The 25,578-nt window shown below is 43.2% G+C and overlaps 1 protein-coding gene across 1 annotated transcript in view; it reads right to left on the reverse strand.

Annotated features, from left to right (window-relative positions):
• The window catches only part of LOC148524849 (glutamate decarboxylase 1-like), a 92,775-nt gene extending 70,747 nt beyond the window's left edge, over positions 1-22,028 (reverse strand). The window contains exon 1 of the mRNA XM_088471826.1: positions 21,959-22,028. Within this exon, the coding sequence (XP_088327952.1) occupies positions 21,959-21,989 (31 nt within the window). The 5' untranslated portion in view covers positions 21,990-22,028. The remainder of the gene's footprint in view (positions 1-21,958) is intronic.
• Positions 22,029-25,578: the final 3,550 nt, after the last annotated feature.

A 25,578-nucleotide genomic window follows, 5' to 3' on the forward strand; every position in this document is an offset into this window, starting at 1 on the left:
ACCGTCTCTGAGGTCAGCCCCACTGACAGATCCAAAAGCACTAGTGGGAGTGCTTTTGGCTCTGATAGAGCCAAAAGCACTCCAGGGCTTGCGGCAGCGAGACCCTACCGCAGGGTCTCGTCGCAAGCCCGATGGTCGCGATGGTCTTGACCATCATTTTGGCCGCTCGCTATAGCTGTGGGTGGTCACCCACAGCTATGCGAGCGGCCAGGAGGCTGCTCCAAAAAGGAGCAGGGACAGCCCTGATTCAGAGCGAGCGCTCTGTCAGAGCATCCGGCTCTGAATCAGGGCCTCTGTCTTGTCAAATCCTGATATGGGACTATCAAACAAAATTCTGAACTTCGAGAGCATGCAAACGCTGCTGCTACAAGCCTTCCTTGGATTATCATCTCGTGTGGATGTGCTGCAACAGCAAACATTTCAAGCCTCCCAGACTTCGTCGGATGCATCTTGCTGTTGCAAGAATCAATCTAGAGAGGAAAAGTTGGATGGCACCCCAACAGTAAACTGTTCTATAACACCCCAGTCATCTGATTTGATATATCCGGAGTTCTTATGGGAATTTCATCTAAAGACTGAACAGTTACAAAATGTATTATTTAGTACTAATATGTTAGTACAAAAAATTTGGGGGAATTTACCAGACTTTGAAGCTATTCCATCCTTCCCAGCGGAAACAAAAGAGATGACAGACTCCCCTTTCCCCTGCAAAGCCATCCTCTATGCAGAGGGAAGGTGGATATCGGAGCTACTTATGACCAAGGCTCTCTCTGGCCGAGCGTCAAAGGCGTAGGGAAAATTGTCTGTTTATACTGTGGGAGCGCTGATCATTTTATTGCAGACTGTTCCTTATGTAAGCCAAGAAGAAATGACCAGCCTCAAAGTCCTAGGCTTAAAGTTAACCACTCGCCTTGTAAGCTTATCAATGACGCAGACTCCATAATTCCCGACAAAGGTGTCGTGGTTCCCCAAAAGAAGCCAGTTATTTATAATTGGGGTCCCATCACTAGGGGACCAAATCTCAAGTTGGGAAACCAATTAAACAAACACTCTCATTGTACTAGCAAGGGTTCAGTTGGTTCTTTTTCAGGAACAACTTCCAACATTAAAGTCGATAAACCTCACTTAGCCAGAGAGAGACACCTGATCTTCCTACCCCAGGAGGGGTCTCCTCTGCCTGTTCCAGGTCCCCTCTGCCTGTTCCAGGTCCCAGCCCGGATTCTGTTTGTTCCGGGTCCCAGCCCGGATTCTGCCTGCTCCAGTTCAGATGTGTCAGTCATCCAGACCTCAGGAGAGGACTTCAATATGCCAACCTCAGAAGAGGCATCTGAAGTACCGACTCCAGTAAGGGAGTCTGATGTGCAGACCTCAATTGAGGAGTCCAATCTTCCAACTCCTGAAGCAATTACAGATGTTCCAGTTATCCAGACCCCAGGAGGGGACTTCGATGTTCCAACCTCAAGTGAGGTGTCCGATGTACCTACTCCTGAAGGGGTTCCAAATGTTTCAGTCATCTAGACACCAGGAGGGGAGTATTGACTTCAGAAAAGGTGCCTGATGTATCGCTCTCAGAAGAGGTCTCCATTGTACAGCTCTCAGGAGAGGGGTTTGATGTACCAACCTCAGAGGAGAGTTGTGAAGTACCAACACCAGCAGGGGAATCTAATGTATCGACCTCAGAAAAGGTGTCTGCTGTACCGCCCTCAGAAGAGGTCTCCGTTGTTTCGCTCCCAGGAGAGGAGTTTGATGTACCAATCTTAGAGGAGAGGTGTGAAGTACCGACACCAAGAGAGGAGTTCGATTTACCGACCCCAAAAGAGAAGTCTGATGTTCCATTCCCAAAAGGAGAGCCCGATGAATCTATCCAAGCTCGGGATCCTCAACCAGTGAAACTGGACCAGGAACCTGATTGCTTGATCTTCAATGGGGAATTGGAACAATTTCAGGACTTAATTCTTGAATTGCAGGTGCTTCCTCCAGGTCTTTGTCAACATGAAAAAATTATGTTCCTGCTTTTGGCATTTAAAGGAGAAGCTAAGAGATGGGCTGAACCCTACTTTAGATCAAATTACTCCATTCTCCATGATCTTGATTTATTTGTCTGTGCTGTCCTTAGGAGGTTTGGGGGTCCAGACATTGTGATTGCTGAACCTTCCAGAAGTTCTACCTGTAGCTTCAAAAGACTACCCAAGTCAAGATCTGTTAAATCAGCCAGCAAATCTCGACCTCCTCAAGATTGTAGTATCTCCTCATCTCTACATGAGACTCAACCTACATATCTCCACTCTGTGAATCAAACCATGTCTCATAAAAAGTGTATAGCTCAGCCTGTAGATGACGACTGTAGTTCTGACTATGATCCACTAGCAGATGAAAGATTTTTGGAAGAACTGTCTGTGCTTCCTGTGGATAGTAATAATATCTTTGGGATCCCCATTGTTAAGCCTAAACAGGTGGGGAAGAAAAAAAAAAAAAAGACATTGTAAAAAACATTGAGCATTCTCTGTTACACCAAGATTCATGCTCCCCTTAGTGACATTGGGGTGTCCGGAGTCCACCCTCAAGGGGGGGGGGATACTGTTAGGATTTGTGGTTAGAAAATCATCTTGGTGGCAATTCCCAGTCACAGTGGTTACTAGGATACTGCATCATGTCCTATCCTTGTTCTGGCTTTTTGCTAGAACCTGGAAATCCTGTCTTGTCTGTGTCAATTCATAACCGGTCATTCAGGTCTGTTTGTGTTTGTTGTTTCATATGTTCACTAATTAACTAGCTCTCTGCAGAGCTGGTACACACATGTCTTTTAATTAGGAATCACTCTCCAGGAATGGTCTCTGATTGGATCCTGCATCTCATAAGTATACACCCAGCCCTGATCTCATTGCCGGTTATGCTGTCAGTACCAGTGTATGTTTGCTGTGTTCAGTTCCTAAGTGCTTGCCCTGCAGTACTATACCACAGTACTGTCTGTCTGCATTCATCTTGTTACCTGCAGTGTTTCCATCTCACTGCCTCCATTATGTGTTACTGCAGCATCTGAATCCACCTATCTGCTGTTTAGGCCCCTGCCTAGACCATCTCAGCTGCTTGTGTCAACCGGGTGACACAGGCTGCATTACAGAGTGTCTGTGAGTTCCCTCAGCCTGGCTGCAGAGTCAGGTTGTTCCTGTTCTCTGGTTCACTGAACTCCCACACGGCTTCCTAACCACTCCAAGTAGCTTCTGTGCTACCACCTATCTCCAAACTGCTTCCTGGCCGCATCTAGCAGCTCCCGTGCTGCTATCATTCACCATAAGGCTTCCAGGCCACTCCATGTAGCTTCCGTGCTACCACCAATCTCCATTGGTTCTCCAAACCATAATAAAACCATAGACTGTTTATCCACGGCAAATGCCCCAACATCAGCACCATCGCTCGGCACACTTGCCGCACAATCGGCTCTCAAAGACATTAAACCTTAGACTGCCCCAATATCGGCACCATCGCTGCAACATCAGCTCTCAGAGCCATTTACTAACCCTGGACTGTTTATCTACGGCTATTGCTGCACCAGCCTGCAGGCTGCTTCCTGTCTAGAGTCCCGGCTGTCTAAACCGCACCATGGCCTCTAGGCCATATCTAGTATCCTGTGATTATTTTGTTGTGTTCTGTCCTTGTCGGTTTTTCTGTCAGTCTTGTCATAGTCTAGTCTTGTCTTGTCTTGTCCAGCCCAGGCTTGTCTGTTATCCTGTTACATATCAGTCCAGGTCACTCCTGCTCTGCAGCAATTAGTATGGTTGTGCCACTCATTGCCTGACTACGCAGTTGCTCCTCAGTTCCTGACATATCTAAGACCATATTGTTTTGTGTAGTGCTATCCTCCCACAGCCACACTCCAGCTAGCCCTAGTTGTGAAAGGACTGCCACTCCTCCATCATACCTAGCACTGGTCAGCAGTTCTGCGATCTCTCCTGTGCGAGAAAATCGTAACACTGGACCTCATTCAGAGTCGGTCGTTACGGCCGCATGCCACAGATGTTCGCTAAACTGCGCATGCGTAAAATTCGTAATGCGCATGCGCAAACTAGCTGTTACGATCGGAAATATCACTCTCCTTCAACTTGGCCAGGTCGTTAGTTTGAGTGACTGGATGAGGCATTTGTGGGTGGTAACAGGGGAAGGTGCTTGTGAACGGGGGAGTGGAGATCAGAACGCAGGCATGCCTGACTATGCAAACGGCATTTTATGGGAGTGCATAATTAACAAAGTAGTGTCATAGCACACGTGACATAGGAGGTTTTTACACTGACTTGATCGTAGAGCTTAAGAGAGGGTATGGTCAACCTTAAGCTCTACGACCAGTTCCCGATGGTCTCGATTAATCCTTATATGCCCGGAGATGACGTGTAATGCGTACGAGAAGGAGGCGTATTTTTTGTCTTACGGCCGCATTCTTCCCTTGGTCGGCCAGCTAACGATCCGATCTTAAGGACGCAACTTGCGAGTGCATCATTTGCATATCCGGCCCCTTTTCCCTTACAACCGTGCGGCCGCAATGACAGACTCTGAATGAGGTCCTCTGTCTCTAGCCATAAATAGCGAGACATTAGTATTTACAGAGCATGAACCCCTATATACATAGATATTAGACCAGCGACATTAGAATTATTTTAAACACATTTTCATTTCTTTTCATCTTTCTATTTATTTTAACTATTTTTATCCTGACTATTTTAAAATATAACAATAAAGATATTTTAAAAGTTACATAACTACAAAAATCATGTAGAATCTACAATAGTGCATCACAGTGACCACTTTTTTTTTGTTCTAACAATTATATCATTAAGTGTGTAGTAGCACCACAATACATTTATTTTGAATAAAGGAATCAATAACCACTGCTACTAATTGAAATATATTAGAGAGACTTTATTGAACAGTGTTTTCTAGTATATACACTAATATTGTGATAAAGGATCCCAGTTATAGATCTCAGACATATCACTGGTGCAGGATTTTTTCAGTCTCATAACGTGTGTGGAATCATGTTTGCATGTGTGAAATGTAAAGACCTGCCTGTGAGGTGTGTTTTTAGCAGAAGCACTGCATAAATCAGTGATCTGTGCAAAGCTTCTGTATTATAATGTAGACAAAGGGTTCATTTAAAATAAAAACTGCGTGGGGGTCTCTCCTCCCCCCCCCAAACCAGCCCTGGACCTCTGAGCCTGATCTTGTAGACATAAATAGGGGGAACCCCACATCAGAGTTCTCCCCCCCCCCGTTTTTCCTCTAACCAATGGGCTGAAGCAGTCGAGCTGGTAATAGCACAGCAGGGGGTCCTCCTGCCGAATCATACTCCAGCCCCAAAATGGTCATCCCAGGGCTCACAATCCTTACAAAGTGGGGAGCCCCACCAAAAAAATGTGGTCCCCTGTACCAAGCATCAATCATTTCTTGGCTTCCCTGCACCCCTGGTGGTGGTGGGTGCAGGAGTAATCACTAGATCATGCAGGGGGGGTTCTGAGTACCTGGAACCTACCCTGATGGACAGATTCCTCCCTACACTCACTGGCCACAGTAGGGGCACAGCCAATGCCGACAGCCCCATACACCTGCAAATCACATCAGAGTACCCCCGATGGTGTCAGCATTCACCTATTGACTGGTGAGACAGTGCTCTTTATGGGACTTTACCGATGCATGAATGGCAAGTTCTCTTCTGCTGGTTTTAGATCGCTCTATGAGCTCTGTACAAACCTGTCTTCAGCCAGCACGTCCAGGATGCACTAACTCAGTAGTTCTCAAACTCTGTCCTGAGGACCCCACACAGTTCACGTTTTCCAGATCTCCCAGCAGGTGCACAGGTGTAGCGATTACTTACTGACACATGTTAAAAGATCCACAGGTGGAGCTAATTATTTCACTTGCGATTCTGTGAGGAGACTTGGAAAACATGCACTGTTTGGGGCGCTGAGGACAGAGTATGAGAACCTGTGCACTCACTGATCACCTCAAATACATTTTGACTTTTGTCAGAACAGAAACACTCTACTAGGACTGGGTAAATATGTGGATTTAGCCCAGCAACTTCAATTTATCATTGCCGCTGCAGGTTTAAAATTTACATTAATTGGGACCTTGCCTATTTACCTTGGAGTGCGCTATTCAAAATCATAACAGCGCCCTAGGTATATATATTGAGCCAGTTCAAATGCTAGTAAAGGGACACATTATAAATAATTATTTGAGAAGAACTGTTGCTACTATGTTGAATGCAGAACAAATTACCAATTATGTGAGAGAATATTTTGAGTGCACAAAAATCTTTATTGATATTAAGACAAGTGTTGTCAGTTATTGTACAGTGTGTAATATAATATATATATATATATATATATATATATATACACACACATACACACACACACTTTCTGCCATTCATATATCTAAAGCAAGTGATTAGAGCAGTTTCTACACATTGTTACTATACTTTCAAATATGCAATTTAAATGACAATGGTTGTCGTGAGGTGCTATTCAAAACTAGATGTAGTTAGCAGACCGGCGGCTGTGATGCTGCTGCCGGTTTAAAACCCAACAGGGGAAGCCCAACATGGGACTTAAGATAGGCGTTGAAATACAGATACCTATCTTAATCCAGATGCCGGAATCTAGAAGGATGCCATCCCAAACGAGGCAAGTCCGGTGCTTCTTAGCTGTTAGCCGTGGGGGGCGAAGGGGACGGGGGGGGGGTGTTAGGTTTAGGCAGTGTAGCAAATTTAGATATTTTTTTTTGGGGGGGGTGGAGGTTAGGGTTAGGCACCACTGAGGGTGGTGGGGGAAGGTTAGGCACTAAGGGGGAAGAGTTAGGTTTACGTGTGAAGGGGAGAGACCTAAGCTGGCCATACATGCTACAATTATCAGGGCGACCAGCCCAATATCTGCGGATCGCCCTGATAATTGTAGCATGTGTGCGGCCGACCGATGGTTAAATATTGCTCAGTCGGGCATGCCGGATTGTCCAGCATGTCCGTCCAATGCGATATTTAGGGGGTAAACAGTTTGACCTCATTGTGGGAGTGTATGCCCAGCCGTCACCGACAGACCGACATTTCCTGTGTTCCTTCCCTTGGAAGGAACAGGGAAATGTCTCCTCCCCTGGGGGTAGAACGCAGATGTTGGGCTAATACACTGAGTAAACTCACAGTGTATGTCGCGGACATCTGCGGCTGGCAGGCTGCCAGACAAAAATGTCTGTCGGTCTGACAGACATTTTAGCTGGACGTGTATGCCCAGTTCTAGGTTTAGGCACTAATGGGGAGGGTTAGGGTTAGGCTACAAGAAGGGAGGGTTAAGTAAAAAGACAAAAAGATGTGTGGCCGCTGAGCAATAAGGAGCGGAGATGAATAATAGCAGAGGAATACTGACTGGTGGGGAGAGGAAAATAAATTATTGTGACAAGCAGCTGTGGTTGGGAGGATGCCGCCTCCTGTGGGGAGAAAACTAATTAAGAATAAAGAATAGAATTCTGACACAATTATGCCATCATGCTCAAAGAAGTATATGACCAAATGGAGTCAAATTCTATTTAATGTATACAATAGTAAAATTAAGACATACACAAACATAAACATTTACTATACTGTACACTATAAACATTGGCCACAATGGGTAAATAAAAAAAAAAAAAAAAACAATGATAGTCTCATGGTATCCATAAACAGGATTTTAACCAAAATAAGACCTAAATCTGGTAGCTAATACTAAAAATCCTCTCTACATGTTATTAAAAAAAAAAAAAATTATATATATATATATATATATATATATATATACACACACACACACACACACACACATACACACACATACATATACACACACATATACACACACACACAGTCAGGTCCATAAATATTGGGACATTGACAGAATTTTCATATTTTGACCTCTATTCACCACCACAATGGCTTTGAAATGAAACAAACAAGATGTGCTTTACCTGCAGACTTTCAGATTAAATTTGAGGGTAATTACATCCAAATCAGGTGAACGGTGTAGGAATTACAACGGTTTCTATATGTGCCTCCCACTTTTTAAGGGGCCAAAAGTAATGGGACAAACTAAACAATCCTAAATCTAACTTTCACTTTTTAATACTTTGTTGCAAATCCTTTGCAGGCAATTACAGCCTGAAGTCTGGAATGCATAGACATCACCAGACGCTGGGTTTCATCCCTGGTGATGCTCTGCCAGGCCTCTACTGCAAATGTCTTCAGTTCCTGCTTGTTCTTGGGGCATTTTCCCTTCAGTTTTGTCTTCATCAAGTGAAATGCATGCTCAGTCGGATTCAGGTCAGGGGATTGACTTGGCCATTGCATAACATTCCACTTTTTAGCCTTAAAAAAACTCTTTAGTTGCTTTTGCAGTATGCTTCGGGTCATTGTCCATCTGCACTGTGAAGCGCCGTCCAATGAGTTCTGAAGCATTTGACTGAATATAAGCATATAATATTGCCCAAAACACTTCAGAATTCATTCTGCTGCTTTTGTCAGCAGTCACATCATCAATAAATACAAGGGAACCAGTTCCATTGGCAGCCATACATGCCCACGCCATGACATTACCACCACCATGCTTCACTGATGAGGTGGTATGTTTTGGATCATGAGCAGTTCCTTTCCTTCTCTATACTCTTCTCTTCCCATCACTCTGGTACAAGTTGATCTTTGTCTCATCTGTCCATAGGATGTTGTTCCAGAATTGTAATGGCTTTTTTAGATGTTGTTTGGCAAACTCTAATCTGGTCTTTCTGTTTTTGTGGCTCACCAATGGTTTACATCTTGTGGTGAACTCTCTATATTCACTCTTGTGAAGTCTTCTCTTGATTGTTGACTTTGACACATATACACCTACCTCCTGGAGAGTGTTCTTGATTTGGGCAACTGTTGTGAAGGGGTTTTTCTTCACCAGGGAAATAATTCTTCTGTCAACCACAACAGTTGTTTTCCGTGGTCTTCCGGGTCTTTTGGTGTTGCTTAGCTCTCCGATGCGTTCAATCTTTTTAAGAATGTTCCAAACAGTTGATTTGGCCACACCTAATGTTTTTGCTATCTCTCTGATGGGTTTGTTTTGATTTTTCAGCCTAATGATGGCTTGCTTCACTGATAGTGACAGCTCTTTGGATCTCATATTGAGAGTCGACAGCAAATGATTCCAAATGCAAATGTCACACCTAGAATCAACTCCAGACCTTTTACCTGCTTAATTGATAATGAAATAACGAGGGAATAGCCCACACCTGTCCATGAAATAGCTTTTGAGTTGATAGTCCCATTACTTTTGGCCCTTTAAAAAGTGGGAGGCACATATAGAAACAGTTATAATTCCTACACCGTTCACCTGATTTGGATGTAATTACCCTCAAATTAAATCTGAAAGTCTGCAGTTAAAGCACATCTTGTTTGTTTCATTTCAAAGCCATTGTGGCGGTGAATAGAGGCCAAAATATGAAAATTCTATCAATGTCCCAATATTTATGGACCTGACTGTGTGTGTGTGTATATATAATTATATTTATATATATAATATATATATATATATATATACACACACACACACACACACACACATACACACACACACACACGTGCAGAGGTGGACATATAGACTCATTAATCTAAAGAAACGGTGTTGATGGTACTATATTACAAATAATAATAGTGCTATGTTATAAATAAAATTGCTAATCAACATAGAAATATATATATATCTACCTTTAATATTATAACATGTAGAGATGATTTTTAGTATTAGCAACCAGATCTAGTGCCTTGGAGGCATGTCTGTATTTTCTGTAACCCTGTTTTTCTTCTGATTTTTGTTTGTTTCTCTTTATATTACAGCTATATGTATCTCTTTTTGTACTATGCCATGATAAAGGTTCTAACATGACCGAAACTTTGGCAACTATTTCTACGCTTGCTTATAAAGCTTATGTATTATTGTGAATAAACAAGTCTGGAGAGTGCCTTAATCTCCACAACCCGTGGAGTTACCTTTCGTTATTATTGGGTGACTCATATGATACTGGGAACTCTAAGGATCACCCCAGCATTCACTGTAACGGCATACAAGGTGTGAGTGCCAGACCACAGATAGATAGAGAATATATATATATATATATATATATATATATATATATATAAATATATATTTATTTTTATTTCTTTTTTTTTTTCATTCTAACAAAGGATTTACTCAAAGGATTTTGGATTTTACTTAAGTAATTTGTATTCTAAACTCATGTGGCTGATTTATCTGGAGGAGTCAGGGAAACCTTTAAAGGAGATGTGATTTCTTAATACATGGCAATCGGTAAGGGAAGAATCAAAGCACAAAAAGGAAAAAAAAATAAAATAAATTAATTGAGAACAATGGCATAAAAAGTACAGTATGAGGGGGAATGGAGATATACACTGGATGCATAGGGTCCTACACTTTAAGTAAAAAGATGCCCACTGCTGGCTTTCTGATCCAATAATGCAGCCATCTGATCAACTGCGTGGTCATCGGATATCAGAGTAGTCCTCAGGTTGCTAAGGATGTCCAGGAAAATCAAGCTGCAGGGGCCAGTGAAACTGTCCATCATGCTGCTGTGTTTTGGGCTCTGCAAACACCATAGCAGCCCCAGATCTGCACATGTGCAGTGCAGCTTCTGAGCATGTGCAGATCTAAAAACATTGGAGATTTGCATAAACATCACATTTACGCACATCTGAATTAGGCCCATGGTCAATATCAGTTTAAAAACAAATAAAGAAGTTTAAACGCACAATAATGAGGAATATGTACTAAGGCTTGGAGAGTGATAAAGTACCAACCAATCAGCTCCTGTCAGTTTACAGGCTGTGTTTGAAAAATGACAGGACCTGATTGGTAGGAACTTTATCACTCTCCACTTTATCATTCTCCAAGGCTTAGCACATCTCCCCCTGTGCATAGTTGTACCACTTTTGGATAAAATAAAATCTGGTTTTTCATGTCTGAACAGAGCATCTCATTTTACAATAGGGTGAAAAGCCCTTACCACCAGCAATAGCTGTCCCATGCCTTTACATGTACAGACCTGAGAAACAGATATTTGGACATCCAAAAGCATGTGTCATTTCCATTTATACAAGTGACGGAAGTAAATACTGTACTCTCATATTCTGACTTGTCACGGCATAAGAAAGGGACATCAGGCTATGAAAAGTTGCAGAACTTTGGAGATCTCTTGGAGATGAGATTTCCAAGTCTATGTTATAATGCAATATTAATGCAAACTGGATTCTTCTAACTAAGGGGTCTATGTACTAAGCCTTGGAGAGCGATAAGGTGGACGGAGATAAAGTACTAACTAATCAGCTTCTATCATTTTTCAAAAGCAGCCTGTAATGTGTCAGGAGCTGATTGGTTGGTACTTTATCTCCATCCACTTTCTCTCTCCAAGGGGCTTATTAATCATGAAATAGTCTTCACTTGAGAATTTAGTTTTCAATTGAAAGCAAATTAATTGTAAAAAAAAAAGACTCTAATTCATCATTCCTTCCTTACAAAATATTCACTTCCGAAAAACTGCTCCTTTTGCGGAGACAACTTTTCAGAAGTGCTATAGATTCACCTTCAGCTGTGCCTCCTGAGAATCTCCGCCGGATTTTTTTCAAACAGTGCCTGAATAACAATAAGCGGCTCAGCTCCTACTTTATAAGATTGAGGGGCTTAAGTGGGTATGTTTGTAGTTGGCTCCTCTTTTAAAACAGCGAGGTTCATTCCTGATTTCTCCACCTGCAGCCGGCTGTGTCAATACAAGCCACCCTCACCCTACGACCACCAGTGTCAGTGCAGCCCCCTCTCTCTGTGGCCGCCGATATCATTGCCAGTCCCCCCATGGCCGCCAGTGTAGCCCGCTGCTGCCAGTGTCATTGCCGGTCCCCCCACGGCCACTGGTGTCAGTGTCGGTCCCCCCTTCCCTGCCAGTATCTGTAGTTAACCACTATCCCTTCCCCCATAACCCGCTGCCAGAGTCTGACCCCCGACTCCCCTCCCCCCACAGTGTGGCTGCCGCTACTCCTAACCTCCCCCCTGCAGCACAAGCTCCCGCTGGCAGGAGAGAACAGGAGGGAGCCAGAGACAGCCAGACAGGGCCGAAACTAGGGTAGTGCAACCTGTGCCATAGCACATGGGGCGCTGTTTGGGCCTGCCAATTTTCCCCATTATCACTTGTAGTTTCCTCTTCTTTTATCCCCCAGCATCTCCTAGCCTACCCTATCTCTTCCCTGGCCCTTCTACATGAAGCCATGGGCCTTTTTCAGGTGCACTATCTTATGTCCCACACTTAATTTATTCAAAAGCAGATGAAAAATAACTTTCACCTAATTTTGTATAGTTAAGTGATGATGAATAGGCTTAGTACAAAGACCCCTAACACTTCTGAGTCCTGCTTCTCCTAGTCAGTCAAGTATAGCACAATAGAATATTATTTTTAATTCAGAAATTTTGTTCTTAGCAACTGCTTTACACAGTTCATCCACTGACACTGCAACACAATTAGCTGTATTATCCAGTAAGAAACTGAAACAGTGCTATCTCAATCAGAAAAACACAAACTAGTTGCATCATTTATAACCACATTTATCTACATACCATAAAACCATAATGCACATTTGAAAAACAAACATTATCTATTGTAGTATATCCCTTTCATATATCCCAACCACGGGGTATTGGCACTCAGAATGCCAGGACCAGCATCCTGACCACAGGAATCCCAAAGGTAAGTAGCTGTTATGGAAAAGTGTCTCACCAGATAAGGCAGGATAACTTGGTTTGTAGAGTTGCTTGCCAGGAGGGCAGGATAACTTGGCTAGATGAGTTCCCTGCCAGGAGGATTTCTTGGCTAGATGAGTTGCCCGCCAGGAGGGCAGGATAACACAGGCTGAAAATAGTTCAGGTGTAAATGTACAGTTTGATTACACACAGTAGGGCTGAGAAAACTGTAGCTGCTGATTATACAGAGGAAGCACAGACCCAAAGGCTTGGGCCTGCATACACTGAGCACAGCATGTGGATGGTGAAAACAGACAGCAAGCTAACAGCATTCAGAGCAGAGTGGAACAACAGTCTTGAATAATTGAGCTACCTGCTGAAGCCTGGAAGGCAGTGTGGAGGGAGACAGAGAGTGGTAAATAGAAGCAGCGGCTCAAGTGTAGACAATCACAGAGGATAGCTGGAACAACCAGACCGAGCTGTAGGAGGAAACTCTATAACCGGCGAGGGGGAATGAATCTGGAAGCTACAAATAGGAGGAGCAGCCAATCAGCAGCATATGGAGTATGAGTCACTCTCTGCAGCATCCCCGATGCTTGGTAATCAGCGGAACCAGATTCAGTGTAGGTCCCGAGCCGGTGGGAAACAAGCCGCTGCCATGGCTACCCCCCCTTGACGCGGGGTTGAAGAACCCCCAGAGCCTGGTTTAAAGGGAAATTTCTGAAAAAACATCCTCTTCAACCTGGGAGCATGTAAGGCATCTTCTGGAATCCTGGAACGTTCTTCCGGACCATAGCCCTTCCAATGGACCAGAAACTGCAACCAACCTCTAGATACTCTAGAATCCAGCACTTTCTCAACCACAAACTCCTGTTGACCATGGACCACCACCGGAGTAAGCCTGAAAGAACTCCAGTTCCCAAATCTATCTGACTTATGGACTGGCTTTAATAAAGAGGCATGAAAAGTGTTGTTAATCTTTAATGAATTTGGTAGTTGGAGTTTGAAAGCAACTGGTTTAACTTGAGAAATGATCCGGAAAGGACCAATAAACCGAGGACCCAATTTGTGAGAGGGTTGCCGGAGTTTGATATTTCTAGTGGACAGCCACACTAAGTCCCCCCTTTTGAATGTGCAAGGCCTCCGATGTCTATCTGCCAATTTCTTAGAATGGAGAGATGCCTTGAGGAGATGATGCACCTTGGCCCAAATACCACAGAGTCTGGAAATAGTCCCTGCATCAGAGGATCTGGGGAATGATAAATCAAATGAATTGGCCCGAGGATAATAGAAGGGTGAAAATGAAGATGCAGAGTGACAGGAATTGTTGAAAGCAAATTCAGCCGTGGGTAGATGAGACACCCAATCATTCTGGAATTTTGAGACGTAACACCGTAAATATTGCTCCAGGGTTTGATTAGCACGTTCTGTCTGCCCATAACACTGTGGGTGATATCCTGAAGACAAGCTGAGACTGATACCCAGTGCAGAGCAGAAACATCTCCAAAACCATGCAACAAAGTGTGTCGCACGGTCGGAAACAATGTCACAGGGAAGACCATGCAAATGAAATATTTTCCAAGAAGAGGACAGAAAGTTCTTTGGCAGATGGCAATTTGGGCAGAGGAATAAAGTGCGTCATTTTGCTAAAGTGGTCCATGATAGTCCAAATAACTGAACACCCAGCAGAGCGAGGAAGGTCCACAATGCAGTCCATCGCAATGTGTGTCCAGGGTCTTTTTGGTGTGGAAAGAGGAAGCAGTAATCCTGATGGTGGGGTATGAGGAGTCTTGTTAAGAGCACAAACCTCACATGCCAAAACAAACTCCCGAACGTCCAAAGCCAAAGACGGCCACTAAACCGCACAAGACATTAAATTCGATGGTCTTATTGATGTCTAGATATCCGAAAGCCCATCTCACATGGAAGTCCTGTAGGACAGCTTTTCTCAAATTTACAGGAACAAACAGGCAATTGGACGGTCTACCAAGAGGCGAATCCTCTTGAAACACAGACAGATCCTCAGCCAAATTTCGAGATAAAGCCACCTGGACACAAGATCTGGGAATGATGGATTCTTTGATCACAGTATCCTGTTGGACAGGAGTGAAACTCCTGGACAATGCATCAGCCTTGATGTTAGTAGATCCGGGTCAAAAAGAAATGAGAAAATTAAATCTGGTAATAAAAAAAAAAATAGTGCCCATCATGCTTGCCTGGAGTTAAGCCTCTTGGCCGATTCAATATATGCCAAATTTTTGTGGTCGGTGAGAACAGAGATCTGGTGTTTGGCTCCTTCAAGCCAATGTCTCCAATCCTCAAAAGCTAACTTAATGGCAAGCAGCTCCCTGTTCCCAAAGTCATAATTACACTCGGCTGAAGAAAATTTCCGTGAAAAAAAAAAATGCACATGGATGGAGTTTGCCATCCAACGGATTATTCTGAGAGAGAATAGCTCCTGCCCCAATCTCAGAGGCGTCCACCTCAACCACAAAAGGCAGATCTGGATCCGGGTGTTTGAGAACAGGGGCACTAGTGAAAGCAAGTTTGAGATGTTCAAAGGCCCGAACTGCCTGACTAGGCCAGTTAGAAGCATCCACACCTTTCTTGGTTAACTCTACTATGGGAGCAACAATGGAGGAAAACGAGCCAATAAATCTCCGATAGTAATTGGAAAAACCAAGGAAACCTTGAATGCCTTTCAATGTAGTAGGCTGAACCCAGTCCAATACTGCTTAAACCTTTCCAGGATCCATGGAGAAGCCATGAGGAGAAATAATATATCCAAGAAAAGATACTTGCTCCACATGAAACTCACTTCTCCAACTTGGCATATAACCAATTCTCTCTCAATTTAGATAGGACCTGACTGACATGCTGGTGCATGGAGTGACAGTAAATGAGGATGTCATCGAGATAAACAACCACAAAAATGCCAAGAAACTCCCGGAGTACCTGGAGCATTAGCCAATCCAAATGGAATAACTACATTTTCATAGTGCCCCATATGCGTATTGAATGCAGTTTTCCATTCATCTCCGGTCTTGATCCAGATCAAATTATAAGCTCCACGGAGATCAATCTTGGAAAAAATGGAAGCTTGCCGGAGCTGATCAAAAAGTACCAAGATCAAGGGCAAAGGGTACGAGTTTTTGATGGTGATTTTGTTCAATGCCCTAAAGTCAATGCAAGGACGTAATGACCCATCCTTCTTCTGGACGAAAAAGAAACCAGCCCCAACCGGAGATTTAGAAGAAGGACGCATGAATCCTTTAGCCAAGGCATCCGCAATATACTCCTCCATGGCCTTATTCTCAGGTATAGAAAGAGAATAGAGACGACCCTTGGGTAACTTGGCTCCTGGTAACAGCTGTATGGCGCAATCATACGGACGATGAGGTGGTAGAGAATTGGCCTTTGTTTTAGAAAAAACATCTGCAAAAAGATGGTATTGAGCAGGAAGAGACTCTGAGACAGCAGAGAGAGCTGTTCAGATGGGTGTAGATAAACAGCAATTTTGATACACTGGACTCCATTTGACAATATCCCCCATAATCCAATCAATGACGGGATTATGGGTCATTAATCATGGAAACCCCAAAATGTCGGGAGCAAAAGGACACTGGAGTAGCAAAAGAGAAATCATCTCCGAATGCAAAATTCCAACTGAGAGACAAAGAGGTGGTGTCTTGAATTTGATAAGACCATTAGGCACCAGACCACCATCTAACCCACAAATAGGAACCTCTTGAGGTAAAGGAACTGCAGCTAAACCTAAGGAATTAAAAAATGATAAGTCCATGAAGTTCCCAGCAGCACCGCTGTCCACAAACGCCGATACGGAATGGACAGATTGCGACAGATGTACCACCGCAGGAACTAGCAACAATTTTTTTGAGGAAAGAGATGCCAGGCCTAAATGTAACTCCTCTTTTACATTCAGACCTGATCTTTTACTGGCTATGTGGGCAAGATTTCAGCGGATGACCTCTAGCTCCACAATATAGGTAGAGGCCTTGAGATCGTCGTCTTTGTCTCTCCCTGGGCGATAGCTGGAAAGTTCCCAGTTGCATGGGTTCCTCAGAGTCCTCCGCCAGCAGCCAGGAAGGTGACTGAGGCGACTGTACAGAAAGACTGCGTTCTCGTTTGCATTCTCGGGGGCGACGGTCAATACGGATGGCTGAAGAGATTAAGTTGTCAAGGGACTCAGGTGATGGATGTTGGACCAAAATGTCCTTGATGGCATCCGAAAGACCCAAGCGAAATTGGCTACGCAATGCCGGGTCGTTCCATCCTGAATCCACTGCCCATCTCCGAAACTCTGAGGAATAATCCTCTGCGGGATTCTTTTTCTGCTGAAGAGCCCGCAGCTTGGATTTGGCCAAAGAACTACGGTCAGGATCTGCATATAATAATCCAAGAGCATTAAAAAAGGCATCTACTGATAAAAGTGCAGAATGTGTTGAAGCAAGACCAAATGCCCAAGTCTGTGGATCTCCTTCTAAGAGTGAGATCACTAATCCTACCCGCTGAGTCTCGGATCCAGAAGATAAAGGTTGGAGATGAAAATAGAGTTTACAACTCTCACGGAAGTTCAGGAACTGAGTACGGTCTCCTGAAAACCTATCAGGGAGATTCATCTTAGGTTCCTTGGGAACGGCTCCAGGAATGGATGCCCAAACATCCTCAAATCTTATAGAGAGCTCCTGAACTTTTTGGTTAAGCACTTGGATCTGTGCGGCAAGGATTTGTGCAAGGTTTTGAGCCTGCTCCATAATGAAGGACACGGAACGCACAGATTTAAATACAAAGTTGGCCGGTTATAATGTTATGGAAAAGTGTCTAACCAGATAAGGCAGGAAAACTTGGTTTGTAGAGTAGCCTGCCAGGAGGGCAGGATTTCTTGGCTAGATGAGTTGCCAGCCAGGAGGGCAGGATTTCTTGGCTAGATGAGTTGCCCGCCAGGAGGGCAGGATAACACAGGCTGAAAATAGTTCAGGTGTAAATGTACAGTTTGATTACACACAGTAGGGCTGAGAAAACTGTAGCTGCTGATTATACAGAGGAGCACAGACCCAAAGGCTTGGGCCTGCATACACTGAGCACAGCATGTGGATGGTGAAAACAGACAGCAAGCTAACAGCATTCAGAGCAGAGTGGAACAACAGTCTTGAATAATTGAGCTACCTGCTGAAGCCTGGAAGGCAGTGTGGAGGGAGACGGAGAGTGGTAAATAGAAGCAGCGGCTGAAGTGTAGACAATCACAGAGGATAGCTGGAACAACCAGACCAAGCTGTAGGAGGAAACTCTATAACCGGCGAGGGGGAATGAATCTGGAAGCTACAAATAGGAGGAGCAGCCAATCAGCAGCATATGGAGTATGAGTCACTCTCTGCAGCATCCCCGATGCTTGGTAATCAGCGGAACCGGATTCTGAGTCAGTGTAGGTTCCGAGATGGTGGGAAACAAGCCGCTGCCACGGCTTGTGACAGTAGCAGGGGTTAGGGGGCGGGTTAGCGCTAAGGGTTAAGGTTAGGTACTAGGGGGAGGGTTGGGTTTAGTATGCTGGGAGGGGGAGGTTAGGCTCAGGCATCATGGAGAGAGGGTTAGGGTAGGCATAGGGGGAGGGTTATGATACCTACTGACAGGTGTTGGTATCCTAACCCCATCAGGATTAGGGATGCGCAGGCTCGGATTAGTTCGGATTTTTCCCGCCAAAAATCGGGTCTTAGAAAGAGGCAAAACTTAATCTTTCATGGACAAACATAATCATTCCTGGACAAAAGTCCATGAAGATTACTTTTTTTTATTATTTCTGAGACCTGATTTTTGCCGGGAAATATCCAAACTAATCCGAGCCTGCACATCCCTAGTCAGGATGCCGGCATCGGGATTCTGACCAATGGGTTCCCGAGCGCCGGCATACAGTACCCATCCCCTTGCAAAAAGCACATTTGTGTATTGGTGGTGACTTACCTGGTTGGTGGTAAATCCAGTTTGTCAGTAAAGGTCTAAGCCACAAAAAAATAGGGTTGTGGATTTGAGACCATGGGGTCTATTTACTAAGCAGTGTTAGGAGACAAAGTGAACGGTGATAAAGTACCAGCCAATCCCTCCTAACTACCGTCTCACAGGCTGTTTGAAAATGACAGTTAGGAGCTGATTGGCTGGTACCTTATCTCCTTTCACTTTGTCTCCTAACACTGCTTAGTAAATAGACCACTCAAGCTGACAAAGTTTCAGATAACTTGTTTTTAATTATCTGAATGTATGGGCAATATATTTACTGTTTTATAAAAGTAAACATTTGGATTCATGTCTGCTTGGTATATTTCTCATGATATTAGGGAATCCTTCACAGGAGAAAAATGGGAAGGGTCAAAAAATCAATCCAAAAAGCATAATTTCAAATTATGCTAGTACACAGACAATGGGTCTAATTCAGATGTGGATGTAATGCCGCTATTTACGTGCTTGCACACTGAACTAGCACATGGATTGAATTGTGATTACACTCACACAGAGGATTCATTTGCAAAGTGAAAGACAGTTAGTCAGTTTTTGGGGGAGGTAACAGGGGGTGGTTAGAAAAACGCAGGTGTATTGGACCACTTAAACACTGTTCTCTGGGAGTCTACGCAGGGGTATTCAATTTGGAGTGAAAAGTCAGTGCTGGACTTTTTGCTCCACATCGGAGGTTTTCTGGGGATAAAGTATCAGACTCATGCCCGCTTTATCCCCATATTCAATTAGGAATGTGAGAAAACAGGAGCCGGCGGAAAGGTAAAAAAATGGGAATTTTCGGGAATTGTTCCTGGGACCCCCCTAAAGATGTCCAGACATGTGGGATCACTATGGGTACTCCAGCTTTGGCTGCTGAAGAGAAATCAGGTTTTTAAATAGCCACAGCAGGTGCTTTTTTGCGCCTGTGAAGAAGTGGTAAAGAATAGCACTTAGGAATAACTAATTAAGAAAAAAAAAAACTATCAAATTTGGGGTACATGAAAATGGGGGTAAGCATATTTAAGTCCCTAAAGTTAATTTTAAAAATTCTGCAAAAATGCACCTGCCACTACTCTGCGCAATGAAAAACACACCTGCCGCATACTTGGGAACCCCTCTGAATTTAATTTGGCTGTTTTAGAAGTGTGTTCCTAATTTTTTTTCTCTTTAACCCCAAAATTATCGTTCATTTTTTGGGGTGTCCAGATTTGTTTTTTAGACAGTTTATTTTTAAATGACATTCCCAGAGGTGCAGGCTATTTTTTTTAAGCCTGCACCCCTAAACCAAAATTCTGCACTTTTTTTCGCCACCTATTTCAGTAGTGAAAAGTTATCCCCGTTTTTTTTCAAAGACTTTTCGAATCTGCGAAAAGTCTTTTAAATTGAATACGGGGATAATTGAAATTATCGCCGATTCCGACTTTTCGCTGCTAAATTAGTCACTGCATTGATATACGCAGCAGGACAGCTAAGACTTCTTCAGAAGGCTGATGGCCATCTGATCTGCATCCGGTGGCTGATATGACTGAGCCACGTCATGCATCCCAACACAAATTTACACTCCCACAATTGCAAAATTAAAGTGTAAACCCTAACTCCCCATTACACTACATGGTTGATATGCGGCTACAATGCATAAAATATCAAGTGCAATTATAAAAATGCCTGAAATGTGAAAATAGTCGTGTCGCTGCCTTTAAGTCATGCCAAGCGTCTTGCACCATATGGCGCAAACATGCTAAGTGAATGAGGAGGACATATCTTTACACTTGTCTATGAATCATCTAGTGCACTTATTGTACTAGATCAGGAATGTCTAACTCACGGGCCGCATGTGGCCCAAATAAACGTTTTAGGAGGCCCAACAGTGTGGGCCCAAATACATATATTATACATATATTATGCGGCCCAGTCACCCCTGCCGTGATCGGAGCTGAGCTCCAATCGTGGCAGGCGTGACTGGGTCACATAATATTTGTGTTTACTCTATTTAAAACTTGGAACGCTGGTCTCTGAAGCGGTCAGAGACTAAAGAAACCTGTGATCACTTCAGAGGACAGCGTTCCCAGTGATGCAGTGCGTGGGTGATATCATGACGTCACTCGCGATGAGAGGAGCCTGCTCTGCTGAATCTACTTAGATAAAGTGAGCGGCAGCATCTACGCGGGAGCGGTGCCCAGCGGCCAGTGAGAAGAGAGGTAAGTACTGCACAGGGGAGTGGAGTCTGTTCTATACTGGGAGGGGGCACTACTGGGGGCACAACATAAGGGGCCCTACTAGGGTAAGGGGCTCTAATATGTAGTGCCCCTTATGCAATGCACCCTGCATTGCAAAAGGGGCACTACATAAGGGCCACAACTAGAGTGGAATTGCATAAGGGGCTCTTATACAGGGGGGCATTATATAAGGAGCTATACTACAGGGGGCACTGCATTGACTTTTATTAAAAATAACTTTGAAAATTGCATAAAATACTTTTTTTCTTGTTGCCCACACACTCTTAGATCTTGAATATTCGGGCCGGTTGGTATTTTGAGTTTGACATGCCTGTACTATATGATGCCTTTTTCTTTCTACAGACCACATAAACTTCTAAATCAGAGATAACAGAAGTGGCAGCGACATAGTGAGTGTGCAATGTTTTATGTTACATTCTATAATATGCTTTTAGAAATCTTACTTGTGGGAATTACAGGATCCACAGCAAAGGCTGCCACCCAGACAAATTTGTGGAGTGTTATCCTATGGAGAAAATCTCTCAAGGATAGAGACTTATCATGAGACTTCACTTCTAAACACAGCGCCCCACCATCTTGTAGATAGATAGAGAGAGAGATATATATATATATATATATATATATATATATACACATACATACACACACACATAAATGTTCTGTCACGCACATATAATTAGAAGACATTGTAAAGGCTTATACTGCATGTGCAATGACGTAAAAGTACTTACATTTATTTCAAATGCTTAACATAGAATAAAAAAAAGTAATCAGTTATGTTTTGCTTCTTCACAATATTGCATTTCTTTCCTCTGATTCATAAATGGTATAAGTAAACTTCAGGCAGATCACATTACACAGCATACATTTCAACAGAAAAAAAAACAAGGAAGAGAAGCATTAAGTACTGTAAATTGATTAGCTTACGTATATCATTTGCTGTTGTCCTAAAATCCATTGCTCTTTAGAACCCGATATGAGAAATGTTAGAATTTTTCACTTCACAGAAAGCTGACTCTCAGCAATTCAACGTATGCACAATGGATAGTGCTGAAGGCTTTTTGTAATCTTCTGTGCTGGGTGTGGTTGTGTGTCCTAAGGTTGGAGGCATTTGAAATAATTAATCTTTCATTGTGTGGAACAACAGAAACAAAACAATCAGAAAATAGAAAAAATAATGTTTACATTTGCATGTCATGAGTATGGGACCTAAAGTACAGGTACAATTAAAAAGCATTTGAACGTTAAAGAAATTATGCCACCAAGTGTTTCTTTACTAAACAACAGCTTTTCAAAGCTGTGGAATATCTGTGTTTTTGCCTGCAGAATATAAAACAGCAAAAGTATTAAGTGCAAAACCAGATGTGTTTAAATTGAAATTCTTCTCGAAAAATGCAGATAATGCAGACTAAAATTCTCCATTTCACCTAGTTTTATTCAGCCACAGGAGATGATCAATTCATGTGTCCCTTACCAAAGAGATAATCTGGCAACCCTAGGATTTCCATAGTTTATGAAAGCTGTTCAAAATCTTCATCCAAAATAGCTGTTTCATCAGGGATTGGATTTTTCCCCCTATGTATTAAGGGCTATCTTGGTAGCTATCACCATGTATTGCTAGCAGTATCAATCACTCTGGTGATAACTTCCACATGCAAAGCCTATTTGTCATGGACAGCTGTGGTACATGCATTGTCGCTGACCTTCAATAACGATCACCATCTCAGGATGTAAAGGAAAATAATTTATATTTTATCTTTAAAATAAAGCATTAATTCCAAAAGTATAATATATATATATTTTTTTTATTTTGAGAAAAGCAGCAATAGAAATATATAGTATGTATAAACAAAGGCACTCGAAAGGGGGTGGGTGTGTGTGTGTTTTCTGGCAATTATCACATTGTGCATTGTGGGGACCAGAATCTGTTTACACAGTCACGTTGGGGAGACCAAAAAGCTGGTCCTCATAAGGGAAATCCTTTCAAATGAATACAGGAGGTATTCTGAAAGGGGGTGGGGTGGGTGGGTGTGTGTGTGTGTCAGCTGCTCCCCCTTATAATTTCTGACTGGTACTGCACTTACTTCTCCAACTCACACATATTCCATATATGTGTAACCTTCTCTCCTGTACCTTATAAAGAGACCCAAGGTTACCAGATACTATACTTAACAATATATGTGCCTCCACTTAGGCTGGGGTTATAGGGCTAGCCTAGGAATGTCCTGTTTGAGTTATATGGTGTAATATAATGAATTTAATGTGGCATGTAATATTGGTGCATTAACACTTTACTATAATGAAATGACCACCTGTTAATTTTCTCCACAGGCTTCCCTCGATGATGCTCTTCCAATTCCTAGAGGTAAGTATTGCACACTGCTTATTTTAGGTAAACACTTTGTATTTACATATGTCATAAATTCAGAGGAAAAACATATTGTTACAAGATTCACTACATATATAACACCAATTTTACTTCCATATGCAAATGGAATACCTTTTACACTAATCTAAACTGTTATAAAGTTTAATACCTTTACACATAAAATGTTGCTCAGTATTTTAGTCTCTGACTATGAAGTTCATTAATGTAGCAGATAAAGGTCCTTAATATGTCCAGAACCACCTGAGCATAAATCCTAGTATCACTTGGCAGCGCAAAAGGAAGTTCAAAGTACATTAAAGTTCAACACAGTCTTCCTTAGTAATATTGCTGCAAATGTATATCCATATACACTGACAAATTTAGAAGAATTACATATAAGTAGAGGTAAGCCAGTGCTGTATATACAGCTACATTATACTGTCTTTCTTTCTTATATAAGCTCGCTGAGAGCCAAAAGCATTCCTGAAGTGATTCTTCCTCAAATTACCTTTTCCTCCCCCGAATCCTTTATAAATGATAATGTAAGACCAATAATTAGCTTCTGTCTCCATACAAGAACTGCATAAAGATGGGTACACACCTGACAGATATATCTGCAGATGATGGTCATTCATACACACTGAACGACCATCATCTGCTGCTGCAGCGGGTGAAGCTGGACTGGGGGCGGGTAGGGAGCATAGCCTAATTGCAGGAGGCATGTCCACCTTCGGAAAAAAATAAATAAACACTTCCGATGCGGCGCTGCGCGCTGGGGAGGGGAGTGCTGTGTACCCCACAGCCCGGCACACATACAAAGGGGGGCGCAATCAGCATGATCACTCCCCATCTTTGGCATAGGAGACTGCTTGGGCTGCTGCTTTATCAGCCTCGGACAGTCTATCAGTGCAGCCCAGCACACAGCAGCGTAGCGTACCCGGGTAAGTAGTACCCACTCGCTGCTCCCCCCTCTCTGCACCCCTCTTTATGAATGGGGAGCTGTGCCATACCCGGGTAAGTAATACCCACTTGCGGCTCCCCCCCTCTCTGCACCCCTGTTTACTGGCGTACACACTTGCCGATGGACAGATATGTCTGCAGACATATCTGTTCATTGGCTGTGCAGCACAGCCAATGTGATATGTCTGTGAACTACGTAGTTCACAGACATATCATCTGTACACACTGGCTGATGGGAGCACAATGTATTGGCTCATCAATTGATCAGCAAATATATCGGCCAGTGTGTACCCAGCATTAGTCTTATCCTATTCTTTAGCTGTTAGTCTGAAACTCAGTGTCCGCAGTATGGGTGTCAGCTTCTATACTATATATACATATATATATATATATATTGTGATAGGATCACTGGTAAAGTGGTCTGTGACAGGGACATTTATCCCAGATTCCTGTCTTATGTGTCTTAAATCCCCAGGAGAAAGTCTGCAGTGTAGCAGGCTTGAGTTTCGGCTTTTTGAAAAGCCGGTTTGGGACCTGGGGGTTGTGGGTGAGAAGAGAGGGAGGGCTCCACCCACGGCCACTCCACGTTTTGGTTCTCGCAGCCTGGTAACAGGCTTGATTGGGTTCCCACCAGAGGATGGCCAATATAAGCCTAGTGTGTTGAGGGCTGATTGTCTCACCTGGGAGAGCAGACAGGGAGTTTGCTCAGAGACACTTGAAAACCTAACTGTAAGTGTTGTGCTGTGCTTTTGTTGCTGGTGAGGGCATTAGGCCCTGCCAGGTTCTGGTAGTGAGGGAACCACCTGTGAAGTTAGTGCCCCGACAGGGCTAGGAGTTATGTTTTGGTTCCTTTATGTTATTTCTGACATTGCACAATAAAGACTGGCGCCGACCAGCTTGTACTCGAATCCAGTCTGGCGTACTGTTTCCCAGCTGCTGTGTGTGTAAGGAAGGAGTCCTCTACCCAGGAGAGGGACCCCCTAACCTGACTGTGTCACAATATATATAATATATATATTGTCGAAGCCGGATGATTGGCTAAGACAGAATCTGTTTAAAATCAAGATCTGCAAGACGCCATTTTGCGACTGATCGCAAAACGCCATTTTAGCTACAACTGAAAAAAATCCTTACATTGAATATCCAGTGATGACGAGACAGGTTTTGTGGATTTGTCTGTGACAAGTGATTAGAGAAGACAAAAAGATATGGTGAGCGT

The sequence above is a fragment of the Taudactylus pleione genome, unplaced genomic scaffold (assembly GCF_031769625.1).
Source record: "Taudactylus pleione unplaced genomic scaffold, aTauple2 ptg000116l, whole genome shotgun sequence".
NCBI lineage: Eukaryota > Metazoa > Chordata > Amphibia > Anura > Myobatrachidae > Taudactylus > Taudactylus pleione.